Source organism: Mustela putorius, unplaced genomic scaffold, assembly GCF_011764305.1.
Source record: "Mustela putorius furo isolate JIRA1106 unplaced genomic scaffold, ASM1176430v1.1 tig00003972_pilon_pilon_pilon, whole genome shotgun sequence".
NCBI classification, from domain to species: domain Eukaryota; kingdom Metazoa; phylum Chordata; class Mammalia; order Carnivora; family Mustelidae; genus Mustela; species Mustela putorius.
Genome location: NW_025422115.1, coordinates 25502140 through 25518147, shown reverse-complemented (window position 1 = coordinate 25518147; position 16008 = coordinate 25502140). Strand labels below are relative to the sequence as shown.

The window sequence follows — 16008 nt, the reverse complement described above, 5'->3', positions numbered from 1 at the left end:
TGAGCCGACAGACAGGCCTGAACTCCTTCAGGGAACTGAATTCACACCGGTGTGTTCTCTAAGCATAAGGAATTACAAATCAATGACAAATGCTGTCAACGTTTGGAAATTAAGCAACATGATTCTCAACAGTCCAAAGACCAGCAAGAGTCCCAAGAGAAATGACAAAATATCTTGACCTGAATCAGAATACGTTGCGAAAATCTTGAAACATTACTAAAGCAGCACTTAGGAGGGAATTTATAGCGTTCGATGTTTAACCTACAAAAGAGCAAAGGCCCCAAGTCAATACTCCAAGCTTCCACCTTAAGAAATTCAGGGAGCTGAGGACAAATTAAATCCAAGCCCAGCATGAGAAGGAAATGAAGACCAAAAGCAGAAAGGCCACAGAAAAAATTCAGGAAACTGAAAGTTGGTTATTCGAAAAAGAATAATAATACTGGTAAACCCCCAGCGTGCGGACCGGGGGAAAGAGGGTGCATGGGTCACCGGTACCAGGAATGAGAGAACAGGTGGTCACAGGACCCGTGGGCAGCCTAGGGGACAGGAATGCCACCAGCTCCATGCCCCCAAAGGGGACTACTTAGATAACACGGACCAGTTCCTTGAAAGACACAAGTTGCCAGAACGTGCTCCAGCAGACGCACAACACTGGAACCCCTCTGTGCCCATGAAAGGAACAGAGTTCACAGCTGGGAACCTTCCGACAAAACTCCTGGCCCAGACAGAGTCACTGAGGAACAACATCAACCCTTTAAGGAAGACAGACGATCGCTTCCAGGAAACAGAAGAGGAGCCAGTACTTCCTAAGCCATTTTACGAGGCCAGCATGACCCTGACACCGAAACCAAAGACGCACAAGAAAATAAAACTACAGACCCATACCTCTCATGAGCATAGACACAAAAATTCCAACAAATATTAAATCAAATGCGGCAACATATACAAAGGATGATGCGTGGCCAGGTGCGGCCTGAGCTAGAAATGTGAGGCTGGGCCAGCAGTGGACACTAGTAACGTTTTCCACTGAGACAAGGTCCCCAGAGTCGTCAGGTCCACAGAAACAGAGGCAGAGTGGTGGTCTCCGGGCTGGGGGAGGGGTGGCGGGGGATGGGCTCTTTCATGGGGATGGGGAGGTGAAGGCCTGCTGGACACAGGTGGTGGGGACGGTCACACAGCAGTGTGAACATGTCTAGTGCCACTGCTCTGTACACTTAAAAATGGCTGGAATGCTAATTGCACATTTGTGGCATTTTGCCACAACAAACATTAACCGATGTAATTCACTGTGTTAACTACGGAAGGAGAACCACATGGCCGCACCAACAGACGCAGGAAAAGCACGGAACAAAATTCTACATCCATTCGTGACTTCTTAATCCGATACATGACCTCCATTAAAGACTTCAATAAACGAAAAACCTCATCTTTGATAGGAAAGTATGAAGACTTTCTCTCTAATCTCGGAACAAGGCCAGGAAGTTTTCTCTTCCACTCTGATGACATGTCGTGCTGCAAGTCACAGCCGGAGCGGTGCGGTGGTAAGAGGAAATTAATGGTGGACCGAGTAGAAAGGAAGAAATAAAACTGTATTCACAGACAACACAACTGCCTGCACAGAAGATCCCAGGGAACCTACAAAATAATTTGTGGAGTTCGTTAGCGTGCTCAGCACGGTTGCAAGACACAGCATCAGCACGCGAAACCCGATCACACTCCCAAACGCCGGCCACAAAGGCCTGGAAACAGAAAAACAATCCCCCAAACATGAGTGTGCGGGGATCTGTGCGCTGGGGGCCAGCACCGAGGACGGCAAAGGGGACCCAACCCGACGGAGTCACACAGCGTCCTCGGGGACTGGAGGTCCCAGGGTGAAGACGGCGAGTCTCCCCACCACGACAGACGCGCTGACCCAATCCAAACCCAAACCCCAGTGCTATTTTGCAGATATTTAAAAGCTGATTCTGAGATTTACGTAGACAGCGAAGGGCTGAAATTAGCCAAGCCGATTCGGAACGAGCTTCCTGAAGGGTGCCGGCGGCAGTGTGAGAGCAGGGCCGGTGCAGACGCGCACACCCGGGGGGTCCGGGCAGGGCGCCGTGCGGGAGCACAGGCAGCCTTTGACTCAGGCGCCAAAAAGCTTCAGTGCAGGAAAGACTGTCTTTTCGTGAGCAGCGCTGGCCCCGTGGACACGTACATACGGAGAAAGCGCCCGCATCTCACACTCTAGGGAAATGAGCTCCAGACAGGTCAGAGCCCTAAATGCGAGACGTGAGCCCGTAAAGGCGGCGGAAGGAGGCAGGAGGAAGGTCCCCAGGATTCCCTAGACACAGCCCGGAAGGCGGCGTCCGCGCCACGGTCCGAGGGGCTGCACTCGGCCAGAATCAGTGGTCCTCGGGGACGTGCGAAGGCCCAGAGGGGCAGAGACCACCCGCAAATCACGTGTCTGGACGACGGACCCACAGGCAGAAGATATTTTGAAACCTCTCCGCATTCAACCGGAAGAAAGCAAGTCGGTTGACAACTGGGCAAACTCCAGGGCTGACTTGGGCAGAGGAGGGGCGCCCCGGGTCGCCTGCCGCCAGGGAGAGGCAAGGCAAGCCACGACGGGGCCCACCTCACGCCCTCGCGACAGCTGAGCGAAAGCGAGCGGAAAACCGAAAACCGACTGGCGGGTGCCCGCGAGGAGGCGGGGCCCCACGTCCTTCCACGAGGCTGCGGACGCGGATGCTCGGCACAGCACGGCTCTGCCACTTTGGAAAAGCCTCGCAGCTTCCCAGAAGGCTGAACGCACTTCCTGGGGGACCGGCCGTCGGGCTCCCGCGCCATCTCCCGGGAGAAAGGAGGAGGCGCCGCGGCGCAAACCCCTGCCGCCGGGTCCGGCATCCGCTTCACTCGCCCCCGCTCAGGCCGCAGAGGCTCCGTTCCCGCGATGTCCCGGAAGAGGCGCCCGGCGGGGACACGAGACCCCCGTTTCCAGGAGCGGGACGGGGGCTGACCGCCGAGCAGCAGCATGAGAGCAAGTGTGGGGGCGACAAGACTGACCTCGACCCTTCAGGGGTGGGTGGGGGTCACGCGGCTCTACGCGTGCACCTGAACTCGGACGTCCACAGCAGGGAAGCGGGGGCACTGGGGGGCTCCGTTGGTTGGGCGGCGGCCTTCGGCTCAGGTCACGACCCCGGGATTTCAGGATCGAGTCCGCGTCGGGCTCCCAGCTCCTCGGGGGGGTCTGCGTCTCCCCGTGACCCTCCCAGCCCCTCGGGGGTCTGCGTCTCCCCATGGCCCTCCCGGCCCCTCGGGGGTCTGCGTCTCCCCGTGGCCCTCCCCTCGCTCACGCTCCCTCTCACTGTCCCTCTCTCAGAAAAGAAAAATTAAAAAAGAAGAGAAGTGATTTTTTACCAGGTGCCAATTTTGAAATAAAGGGTTTCCTGCAGGACCCTGCCCGTGGATGACAAGGAACAGCTCCTGGCCCCGGGGGGGTGGTCCCCACACCAGCGGGCCAGGTCTCCCCACGCATGGCTACCTCACCGCTGTGTGCGGGTTACAGAGCCCTCGCTGGGCGTCCGGAGCCCTCCCAGTCACCTTGAGGGTCTGACGTCCCCCAGCCTCAAGGTCAACAACCCCGGCAGTCGGCCGGCAGTGGGGCAGGGGGTATGGGGCACCGGTTCTCCCCCTCCCCCAACCGGCCCTGGCTTGGCTCCAGGGGTGGAAGGACGCACCAGGTCATGTGACTGGCCCAGGGTCTGGCCGCTGTGCTGCCGATGGCCGTCCCAAGGTGCCCGCTGCCCGGCAGCACGGGTGCTCCCCTCTCCCCTTCCCTGCCCCCACACCAGCCCAGAAGGTCCACAGAGCAGCAGGTGCTGACGTGTGACGCCCTCCAAGGGGGCAGAGCGAGGCAGCAGGTCAGTGGCCCCACCATGGGGCACCAGGTCTGGCTCGTGTGCCCTGCCCTCTCCGGCCTCGGCTTCCAGGTGGGACCTGAAGAACCCGGTGTTTCCACCGGCACGGCACCTGGCTTGTTTGCTGGGTTGGCCTGAATGTTGGGGTGCAGCTGGGGAACAGCAGGGGTGCAGGGCGCTGGGCAGAGCCCACGGCTGGGAGCCCAGCAACATTGGACAATGGCTGTGGGACTCGGGCCTTCCCAGGGGCTGAGTGGAGGGGGCACAGTGCTGCTGGAGGCTTGGAGCTCCCCACGAACGTTCCCAGGACCCCTCTGGTCCTTGGGGCCACTGAGTCCCCAGGATGACTGTGCAGGCCCCAGAGGCCCGCCAGAGAGGAGACCTGGCCACCCCCCAGAGCCTTTATGGGATGAGGCCTCGGTGCGCTTCACGCTCGTTTCCAACAGACTCAAAGAGACGTAATAGTTCACGTTGCCTAAGGAGCCCTCAGTCCACAGCTTGTCGCAAACGCCCGGCCATGTCACCACCACTGCAGTCGAGGTGCAGAACACTTACGGCCCAACGTCGACCCCACCCCTGGCCCCTCAGCCACGAATCTGTCTGTCGCTTTGGCATTTCCAGAATGTCCTGCAGTGGGAAGCGTGTCTCGGCGGCCTTCAGAGGCTGCTGTCCCTGCTTGGCATAGAGGGTCCGTCGTGGACACTCTGGCTGTCAGCGAAGCCCGCAGACGGGCTGGAGAGCCCGCGGGCAAGGCCAGGACTCTAGGCACAGAGAGTAGAGTGCGTGCAGGGGCTGGGGCGGGCAGGGTCTGGCGGGGTCAGTGCTCCCCGTCTCACACGACGGCCGCGTTCTGGGGACAGGTGTCAGGGACGGCTGCACCGGAAGTCGGTTGAAACAGTAAATTTCATGCTATGTATCTTTCACCACAACAGAAAACAAGAAAGAAAGGTTTTGGATCCTGTTTTCTGCTCCAACACGAACCCCAAGGAGACCAGATGGGGTGCCTGGCTGCTCTTTCTCCGGTGGAGACAGACAGAGGCTCCCCGACACCTCGAGCGGGCCCGCCTGTCCCCGTCCAGGAGACTCTCCCCGGGAGCGAGGACGGCCCCCAGGTGCCCGCTGGGCCCACCCGCCCTGCGGACGGCGCCCTGGGGAGGGTGTAGTCCTGGAACAAGCACGCTCTCTTACAGAGGGGCAGCACAGCTCTCCAAATGGGAACCCACGCCCCACAGCGACGCAGCCTCATCGTCTCGCCATGGACGGTGCCTGGGTTTGGCGACCGCCCCTGTCGCGGACCTCACGGTGTTCTCCCCTTCTGGGCCAGCATCTCTTTGGTACGCAGGCGTGGTGCTCTGTGCTCTGGGTCTAATGCCCGGGGTCGGGCTCCACTCTCAGAGCTGGGTATGCCGAGAGTCCAGAAACTCCGTCCAGCCAGGAGACTCAGGCACAGGAAGGAGGCTCTGTGCTGGGGGCAGGGCCGCGCTGTCCTCGGGCCGCGGAGCAGGGGTACACAGCGGCGCCAGGGGGGAGCCTTTCAGTGGGGAGGGGGTGCCCTACCCTCAACGATGTCTGTTTTGTGGGGACCCTGGGGCTTGCCGAACTTAATGACGAGTGCCTGAGTCACTGAGGTCGGGCCGCTACCTATGGTTCACAGGCAGGGGAAGGAGCGGAGAACCAAGGGGCCACAGGATGGAAATCCTGAGAAAATGACTCGTGGTCCGACTCTAGTGGAACCAATTTTCTTCTGCTCAGTGGGGATGGAGGCTGCTGCCTCTGTGTCCGTGGAGTCGAATGAGACTCTAAGGGCCGAGCGTCACAGAGGCCACGGACCCCGGGCAGGTGGGTGTGGGGCACCAGCTCCTCCCCCTCCCCCATGCCCTGGCTCAGCTCCAGAGGCAAGAGGACGGCCCCCTGCCCAGGGTCAGCCTGGGCAGCTTCTTCAGCCCCAGCTTAGGCCCAACCCCCACCAGGAGCACTTCCATCTGAGAAGGAGAACAGAAGCAGGGAGCCCCCAGGAGCCCGAAATCCTAACCAGAAAGTGTTGGCACAGAGCGACACCAGCCGCTGCTGGTGCAGGCCACCCAGGCTTTCACCTGTCATGGTGGTGCGAGGCCGCGCCACCCCTGCCCTCGGCTCCCCCACCCCTGCCCTCGCCTGGGCACCGCTGGTGTGCAGAGGGGCCATTCTGCCCTGGGGAGGCTCCAAGGTGCCCTCTGTCTCTGTTCCCAGAGCTCATGTGCTCCCGGGGTGGAAATGCATGACCACCGGTTTGAGCATCACAAAGACTAAATTTACTGAGAAAAGAGCAGATTCAGGTCTCTGCAGAGATGAAGCCCTACCATCCCCACGGACGTTTGCCAGGGACTGGGCCCCACATGAGGACTAGCGTGGGGCTCTGGGATTCTGCCCAGCCATGTCTTTCTGCACCGAGGGCTGGCAGTGACCCCGACCCTGGGGGTCAGTGCTCAGGGCACCTGTTAGGGAAGTCTAGACTCTGACCTTCCCTCTCCTGCCCACCACGTGCATCCGTCCCCCACATCCCATGCCCCGAGTGGCACAGAGGCCTCTGCACTTCTGACGGAAAAGACGGGACCTCCCAGACCCCCTTCTGTTAACTGAGCAGCAGAGACCGCCTACAACACGGACGGGTGCTGCTCGGGCACCTGGGCACTCACAAGCTGTGTTTCCCTGTGTGTGTGCACATGGGGGTCTCCTCTGTCTGTGCACATGTGTTGCATCTCTGTGTGTCTGTGTGTCCACACTGTACGTGCATGTCTATGTACGTGTTCCTGCGTGTGCATCTGTGTGTTTGTATATGCGTGGACACAGCCCCCAGGCTTTCCAACACTGGACTGGAGGGGGTCAGCACCTCCCCTACTCTTCTTCATTAAGTGGGAAAATGAGAACACACGAGGGGACAGCAGACATCTAGGAGCTGCGGCTGGAACCAGGCCAGAGCCGGCGACCAGGAGGATGGCAACCGACCTGGGGCAGGCAGAGTCTCGGGTCAGGGCTGGGGGCCACTGGCATCACCAAGCCGGGCAAGCATCTGGCCGAGTCAGATCTGAACCGACGCTAGAACCCTCCGGGTCTCTGCCGCCACTGGTCTCTGGTCACACCGCAGGTTCGCTGGGGGGTGGACATGACCCCTTCCCCCAACCCACCCCAAAGCCAGCCACAGAGAGCCCGGGGCGGCGGGATCCCCGTGGTGCCTGAGGTCAGAGCAGGGGACCGGGCAGGGCCGCAGGGGGATCAAACGCGACCCGCGTGGGCTCACCCATATGGGCAGGACCCTTGTGGGGACTGTGTGCGCCCCAGGGAGACGGCGCTCGAGTGCGCGATGGGGTGGTGCTGTTCCTCAGGGGGGCTTTCTAGTGAGAAGACCCCTCGGGGGCAGGAAGGCTGTGACCAACAGTCTGTCCGAAAGTCAGAATCCACTCCCTCCAGGGGTCAGAGGAGAGCCCGGACGAGGGAAGGGGACAGCCCCGTGGGCTCCTCCTCCCAGCTACCCCATCAACTTGGGGCTCCGGGTCTGGGGCCTCGGCTGGCCTGGGCCTTGCCCCGCCCACTGACAGCTCCGCTCGGCCCAGCTCCCGGCGACACACCCAGAGATCACGCAGCTGCTTTCAGCGGGGACTGTTCAGAGTCGCTCGGAAATCCGATCCCAGGTCCCCTCATTTCTGAACAGGACTCCCGCAGGCCAGTGCCCAGGAGGGGCCCTTGTGGACAGGGCAGGGGCTGGCGGCTGACCCCCCTGCACTTCCAGCGCGGTCGGTGAGAGGGGACACACTCGGACACAAGCACGAAGCCCCCGCCCCCCGCCCCGGTCAAGCATCGCTGCTTGAAACCAGCGACATTCGCCCCGACCTGCCCAGGGGCCCCAAAGCCCAGATGGGGGACGCGAAGCTGGAGCCCCTCTCCTGAGCTGGAACAGGGTGTGCAGAAGGGAGTGAGGACGGTGGTGAGGCCCTGGCCACACTCCTGGGAGCTGCTCATGGCCGGCCGCCCGGAGGGAAGGCAGCTGGAGCCTGGGGCCTTCAGGGGAGACGGACCGTCCAGTCTCTGAGGGCGTCGGGCCGCAGCGAGTGTTTAGTGAAGGCAGTGTCTGTGGGCACGGAAGGGGGGCCTGCTGCAGACATCCGCCAGGACGCGTCTTGGGTGCTGCCGGTGTCCCTGCCTCGAGCCCAGGGACTCGGGGGACAGCCCTGTGGGGGGCGAAGTGGTGTCACCCAGATGTCTGATCCCATGAGGCCGGTGCGGAGGAGGCCGGAGTGGGGAGAGGCTGCTTCGGGGAGCTGTGCTCACGCCACCGTGGCTTGTTTGGGATTCAAACCCGCCTGCTCCTGGCCAAGCCCTTGGGAGCCCAGGGCAGGGACAGGGGTCAGAGTGGAAGCGGCTGCTGCGTGGGCGGTGAGTGCCGGCGACCTGAGCTGCTGAGCCCAGCCTGCCCCACGACACCTTCCAAGGCAGGAGGTGTGGCCGCTGGGCCCCCAAGCCCGCGCAGCTCAGGGGAGGCCCCTGCGCAGCTGGTCAGAGACAGCGTGGCCCTCTGAGGCCTCGGGAAGACAGTTTCCTACCGCGTGTCGCACGCGGCCCCGTGTGGCTTTGCCTCCAGCGCAGGGACGTTGTCACAGACAGGCAGCCGGGCTCTACGAACCTCCCTACAACGCGCGGCTAGGGGTGGGTTCCTCGGCACGCAGGGGACCCTGTGGCCATAAGCTGCAGCCTGGGGAGTGACGCGTAGATGACAGCTCCTGCCCGCGTGGCCGGCCCCCACCCCAGCCCACCGTCCTGCTTCCAGCAGGAGCCCTGGTCAGAAGCCGGAAAGGATGGCCAGATGGGCACGGGGCACCCTGGTCCCCTCCTTGGCTCTGCGCCCCCAGACCCTTCCCCTCCGTCCCACGCTGCACCTCCACAGCCGCCTGGTCCTAGGGCCACGACACCGCCCAGTGGGGCATCTCTGCCTGGACGCCCGCCCACACAGGGCCCTTGCTCAGGTGACGCCTTCTCTCCATCCTGTGGTGCCCGACCCTGCCAGGATGCCTCGTCCTAGCCGGTCCCCAGGGAGGGCTCCCACCTGGGCTCCCGCGGCACCCTGCTCAGACCCTCGGAGGGCTGTCGGGCACTTGGCTCCCGTGTTGTCCACCTCACAATGGTCCCCCACCTGCCACCACGCACAAATACCTCAGGATCTTCCCAGCAGAAGCAACTTTATCATTACCAAAATTGTGCTTCTGAGCATTTCCCCGAGCCAGGAACCAGCGAGTGCTTCCCACGCACTTTCTCCCGAATCCTCTACCGCCTGAGGTCGGGCTGGGGCTACCAGGTTCACAGATGCGAATGCTGAGGCTTAACTACGGAGCCAGTCGCAGGTGGCAGCAGGTTTGGCTATAGCTCCAAGTGTGAGTGGGGGCGGGGCAGCCAGGAGGCACTGGACGCAGGGGGTCGGGCACAGGTCAGTGCTGGCCTGCAGAGGAGACAGACCTAGCCTCCTGGGGCCACAGATCCTTTCAGGGACGCCGGCGAAAGGGGCTGTCTACAGCACACACACGTTTCCCTTAAACCTCAGCGAGTTTGGGGACAGCTGAGGCCCGTCTACGGACCCTCTGAGATGTCCCTGATCTGAGGGCCCAGCCCCTTTTGATAGGAGTGGACGGGATGGGGCGAGAGATCTGGCAGCTCCAGAGTGAAAGGTGCTCCTGAGCGCCCAGCCCCCTGCCCCCATCCCCTTCCCGGCTGCACAGATCCACAGTCTCCTGGGGACATCCTCTTGCTCCCTGCCCCAGAGGGCACACAGGCTGGAGAGGACTTTTGCGGGGAGGGAAAGAGCGAGGCGCCCGAGACGCCTGAGGCACCCCTGCGTGGGGAGTGCCTGCCAACCCTGCCCCTGGCCAGACCCCACTTCTTCCCCATCCTTCTTCCCCGACGCGGCTTCTCACCTGGATGACGACCTTGATCGTGGCGGTGCCCACGATGGGTGTACACACCAGGCCGCCGGGGTGCTGGCCGTCAGCGCTCCGGTTCTGCTGGCCCATGGTGAAGGGCATGGGCACAGCCAGCAGGCCCGAGGCGAGCCAGATGGCGCTGATGAACTTCTTGGTGCGGCTGCGAGACATGAGGGTCTTGGCCCTGAAGGGGTGGCAGATGGCCAGGTAGCGCTCCACACTGAGGCTGGCCACGTTGAGGGCCGTGGCATAGGTGCAGGCGTCGCGCAGGAAGTAGTAGCCGCGGCAGCCGGCGTCGCCGAAGGCCCAGGGGTGGTGCACCCAGATGAAGTTGTACAGCTCCACGGGCATGGCCAGCAGCAGGATGAGCAGGTCCGACAGCGCCAGGCTGCCCAGGTGGTAGTGCACGGTGCTCTGCAGGCTCTGCAGCGACTTCTTGCGGCCCAGCGCCAACGCTGTCACCGAGTTGCCCACAGTACCGACCGCGAAGAGCGCCAGGTACACGGCTGTCACCAGCACCTTGGAGTAGATGTCGGTGTTCACGTCCAGGTCGCTGCTGGGCGCCGCTCGCAGGCGCTCGGACTCGTTGCCCGAGCCGTTGCCGAAGCTGGAGACCAGGAGCGCCGCCTCCAGCCCGGAGGGCGGCAGCGGGAAGGGTTTGGCGCCGGGCGCGCCCTGGGGACCGGGCGCCGAGCCGTTGAGGCGCATGGTGGGCGCGGCGCCGGCGGGGACCTTAGCGGAGGGAGCGGCGGGGAGCGCGCAGGACTGCGAGCGGGCGCGCCGTCCAGCCGGGCAGCTCCCGACCCGGCCCGCGCCGCCCCGGAGCGCTCGCGGCGCGCTCACCGGGGGCCGCCGCTTCCCTCCCGCTCCTGGCGGGCCCGGCTCGCTCCGAACTCCGGCCTCCGCGACTCTGCGGGTCCCCGGCGCGCGGAGAGCCTGTGGCGCCGAGCGGAGCGCACGCACGGCCGCCCCGGCACGCTCACTCCCTCGCCTGCGCGGTCCTCGCTCGCGCTCCCCGCGCGCCCCCGCCCCGCACTCCGCCCGCCGCGCCCGCGCCTCCCGGGCTCCGCGCCTCCACTCAGCGGGCGGCAGCGCGGCGCGCCCAGCCGCGGGGGGCGGTGGCGGCGGCGGCGGCGCGGCCCCAGCCTCTGTCCCCGCCCAGCCCGAGTGTGGGGCTGGCGGGTTCCCCGCGTGCCGCCGGGGGTGCGTAGGGGATGTGGGGTCTTCCCCACACCTCTGCCAGGAGCGTGCTCTTCTTCGTTTGGGGTCTTCCCGGCTTCTCACGCCCCGCCCCGCCCCCCCAGGAAGGGAACTGCCCCCATGGCGCTTGCAGGGCTCTCAGGGGGGTGAGGGAGGAACAGGGGTACCGTGGGCTGAACAGCCCGCACGGCGTCATTCTGGGTGCCCAGGGGGGCTCTAGCACAACTGGGGGGGAGTGGTGAGTGGGGGGTGCAGAGAGCAGGAGGAGAGCAGCGCCCCTCCCTGCGGGGACTGTGGTCCTGCACGTGGCACCCTGCCGGGCTTTGTCCCACTGTACGTGCCAGTGGGGACACCGGCCTTTTATCACCACCTGGATGTGATCATCAGAAGTCACCCTCAGAGCCCATGCCCAGCAGGCTTGGCTAGGGTGACCCTGGGGGTCCCAGGGTGGGCCTGTCTGGCTGTACCTGCTGTGCTGAGAATAGGAACTGGAGGAGGCGGAGTGGGGGCAGAGGCTCGGCTGTGGGAGGAAGAGGTCGGGCATCAGAAGCTGGGCCAGTCCGGACCCAGCCCAGCAATGGGTCCGTATTTATTCCTCTCTTTTCAAAAGGCTTTGGACTTGACTGCTCTGCAGAAGCCTGGTGTTCTCATCAGGCGATCCCAGCACATAAAAACATGTGCTTAAAAACTCAGCCTTCAAAGACAACGTGAACCTCCCTTTGCTGGAAGCCGGTAGAACAGGCTGGGAGGCCCCCGTCATGGCTCCATCCCGGCCTCGATGCTTCGAAATTGGGCACCAAAGCACCAAAGCAAAGCGTCCTGTACCTCCGTTTGTCATCTGTGGCCCCGGCGTGGTGGTGGGACGGGTGGCCCCCGGCCAGGGCTGCTCTGGACGCTGACGGTGCAGGCACGCAGCAGGAGCTCCGTGGACCTGCGGCTGGGCGTTGCTGACGGGATCGTGCAGCGGCCTCAAAGGCGAGCGGGTGAAGGCCCAGGCCAGCAAAAGTCACATTAAACCCCAGATGGTAAGACCGGCTTGCTCTCTGGAAGGCAAGTCCACCAACTAAGTAAATGGCTCTTGGGATGGGGACCTGGGTGTGCTGGTCACAAGAAGAAGGGATGGTGCCAGACCACATGGGAGCCCTGGGTGACACCGGGGTCTTACCACGGGTGACACTGGGGTCTTACCATGGGTGACACTGGGGTCTTGCCACAGGTGGTGGCATCTGGTTGCCACTCTCAGGAGCCTCCCCAGGGGAAGGCACCAGCTGGTGGCCACTGGGGCCCGTCCCTTTGCCGGCCAGCAGCTGAAGCTGCCCGGGACGACGCTGGTGGAAGCGTGCTCCAGCCCAGCTGCTTAAGCTCACTGTTTGGTTTTCAAACCCTGACCTTTGCGGTAAGCCGGCCTTCTTTTCAAAGATTTCTTCTTGAGCCAACCTAGGAGCTTAAAAAATCATAAAAGTCAACTTAGTGCAAATATTGGACGAGGCATTTGCTTAACACCATGGAGGAAATGTCACTTGGAAGGCCTCGGTCTACAAAGAGGGCAGCAGGCCCTTGTTGGGGCTCCCTGGTGGCCCTCTTGGAACCCCTGTCCTGTGTCCCGGGAGCCTGGACGGCACAGAGGCCAGAATCTTCCCACTCATTTGGCGCGAACGTGTCCTGTAACAGCTGAGACCCTTCTAAGAAAGTGTCAGCACGGGGCGGAGAGGACGGATCCTGGGTCTGGCTGTGTCTATGGGTGACAGCCCGTGCCCTTGGCTGGTGTCTGCCCCCAAGACTGACAGGCAAAGCTTGGCACTTGGCGGGCTTCAGGGGGAGGGGAGCCCGTATGGTGAGCTGCTCCCGGCTGCTCTGAGAGCCTCGGGACCTGTCACCCCTGACCCCAGGCTCCAGGGCGAGCTGGCCAGTCCCATGTGCACGGATGTCTGAGCTTCACATACAGAGCCCGCTGGGCCGGTCCCCATGCTGGCTGCGCCTGCAGCCGTGGGAGGAATCGGGGGACTCACTCACCTGGGGAGCCAAGATCCAGGTTGGGGAGACGTCCGCTTTTCTGGGTGCAGGATTTCAGTCCCTGGAGTTATCAGTGCCCTGAGCTGCTCTCCGTCCTGGAGGTCCCTCTCTTTCCTCTGGGCACTCTGGCGAGCAAGTAAGAAAGTAAGAAAAAGTCATCAGTTAGCAGTCCGACCGCTGTGGGACATCGCGATGAGGTTTCCTGCAAGGCTGGGGGCGGGGGAGTGAGCGCTTCTGTGGGAAGGTGCTGTGAGGAAAGTAATTTGAGGAAACACAATTGCACATTTGCAGAGTTTTAGGTGTGGATTTTCCCATCCTCGACATGGAAATCGCACACATGCCCAAATGTACAGCATTCCGGAAAATTTTTAAAAATAGAGCCACACGTGTGTAAATGCAAGTGAGGTGTGAGTGTGAGCCGGCCGGAGGGGCGGGCAGAGCCTCCCTCAGCCGGGGCCCCCGCCGGCTCATGGCCTGGTCGGGCTGTCGGCATACCCCAGAGGTCCCGCTCCGGGCCTGTTGAGTTCCGCTGCGTCATCCTCGTCTCTCCTGGCCTCCTGGTGAGCCGCACGCCCTTCACGTGGTCCGTGTGCGTGTGTCCGCGTGGGAACGAGAACGCGTATGTAGGGCACCTGGGCACACGGGCTCAGAGATCTTCACCGGCAAGCGCATCGCCGGCCTCAGCCCCCGGGCTGGGTGTGTGCGTGTCAGAGAAAGCTGTGCGTGTGGCGGGGAGGGAGGAAGCCCCCGAGCGGGGAGCGTGCCTCCAGCCTCCCCCGGGAGCTGCAGCGCAGAACCTCACTGGGCCGAGGCTTTTTCTCCGAATGTGTGTTGGAACCACTGTGGGCGCCTTCACCAATGGGCTGGGCCCCGGCCCTGGGGCCCCTCATTCTTGGATCTCTGTGGACGAACGCTGACAGAGTTAGTCTCCATTGGCCAGAGACGCTCTCCCTAGGATTTCCCCTCCATCCGCTGTCCCTTTGTCCGTCTGTCCAGCAGTAACCGAGTGTGGTCAGCACCGGGCATGGGGGCCTGCCTTCCCAGGGCTCACAACACACCATGTGGGGAGCATTCCGTGCAGAAGTGTTTGCAGGTGGGGGCCTGGGCTGTGAGGGGAGGAGGCTGAGGGGCCTGGCTCCCGGCCAGGGGTGAGGACGGAGGGGCAAGGCCCCGGGGGCTCAGCGCCCGGCCCTGGAGGGGGACACAGCGGGGGCTTTATTCCCTCTGGATGTGCAGGCAAGGCTGTGCCGTGGCCGCCGGTCAGGGGCTGGTCCCCTGGGAGCCTCCATCGTCACTGCACCCAGAAGCCAGCCCCTCCTCCTCACCAGTCCTGGAGGCTTGTCAAACAGCAGCAGCTCCTGGCCCTTCCGGCAGCCGAGGGCGGGACAGCCCGGTGGAGCCGCGCCCGCGTGAGCCCCATCTGGGACATTGAGGCTTCGGTGACGCAGCACGCCAGGAAGCTGGGGTTTGGGAGGAAAGGGGCCAGGTCGGATCATTTCCTCAGGAGAAAGAAAATCCAACTTCCCAGACACGTTCAAGGTCGCTCGGTCCCCGGAAGTGTCCTGGGACGGCTGACTTCGGTTTCAGGCGGGCGTGCACACGAGGGTGCTTGTCAGAACTGCCTTAGAGGCGGCACAGCGACGCCCCCAGACCAGGCTCGAAACGGACGGAGGGGCCCTCTGCCTCCCCGCTCACCCCCTCCTGGTCATGCTGGGAGGAGGTCCCTAATTTGCTCTTGGGCAGAAGATGCGCGCGCGCACACACACACACACACACACACACACACACAGCGCGTCTAACACAGAAGGACAATCCCATCTGCTCAGTGTGCAAAGAAAAGCGGTGTGTTTGCAGCTCTCGCCCTAGGAGGCGGACAGTTTCTGAGCCTGTTATAAATTTACCAGTTTGTGGCTGAATTTCCCAGGCACACTCCGAACGTAACAGGCAATTTAAAGACGAGAGGGTCCCGTTCGGCTAATATGACGCTTCTATTTATTATCTGGAGGAGGGGGGACTGGGAGTTCTTGGCCTCGGGAGCCTGCTGGCTGTTTGACAGCCCTGTGCGGGGACCCCTCCCCATGCCCCCCGCCCCCAGCACCTCCCTGGGCGAGGCGGGAAGGGGCAGGTGGGCATCGGTGCCCCTTCCCCTGCCTTCCCGACTTCTCTCCTCCTTGGCGGGGAGCATGGAGTTTGCATAAACATGATGCTGACGGTTCCAGCTCTTTCTCTGCAGAGCTGAAGCTCCCTTTGTCTGTAATCAGGAGTTCTAGTTGCCTAGAAATATTTAAATAGAAGAAATGTCTCTCATCTTGTAGTGACTTCATACGAGTTCCAAAAATAAAACTCGAACCGGAGGCTCTTTTGTCATTCTTGCCTCAGAGCTCCGGTGGCTGCTCAAGGGCACGCCCAGCCAGGTGGGGGCACTGAGGGCGAGTGGCCGCAGGGGCTCGGGGCGGAGGCCGACGTGTCGCAGGGGTGCAGCAGCAGGCTGGGCAGCCTGGATTCCCGTGCGGCCCCCACAGCACGGCTGGGGCCCCGGAGAGCCGCGGCTGTGGGGCCGAGGGGGCGTCACGGGCATCCCCACTCCCTCTTCCCTCCGCCCTCCCTCTCCCCTGTGGACACAGAGGGTCCTGCCCCTCAGGTGGGCCACAGGCAGTGCTCCGGCCAGCAGGGGTGAAGAGAAAGGCGTCCCCTCGGTTAAGTCCTTCTCTGGCTTCTGCCGCCCAACATGGGTTTAGGGCGGTGGGACCCCGTGTTGGAAGCTCTGGAGGAGATGCCCAGCAGCAAAAGAGAAGGTGCTAGAATCCCCCTCCCCAGGACCTCCACCCCTAGAGGTCTTTGCCTCGTCCCCAAAGTGCCCCAAGACAGCCCTCTGTGACCTCAGACAACGCATTCACCATCTGTCCACCTGCTCCAGGCTGAGGGTGCTCGGGATCTGGGGCGGGGGGGGA

General features: G+C 62.8%; 1 protein-coding gene across 1 annotated transcript in view; it reads right to left on the bottom strand.

Annotated features, from left to right (window-relative positions):
• NTSR1 (neurotensin receptor 1) overlaps positions 1-10828 on the bottom strand; it is a 39351-nt gene extending 28523 nt beyond the window's left edge. Inside the window, exon 1 of the mRNA XM_004759995.3 lies at positions 9839-10828. Coding sequence (XP_004760052.1) covers positions 9839-10552 — 714 coding nt within the window. The 5' untranslated portion in view covers positions 10553-10828. The remainder of the gene's footprint in view (positions 1-9838) is intronic.
• Positions 10829-16008: the final 5180 nt, after the last annotated feature.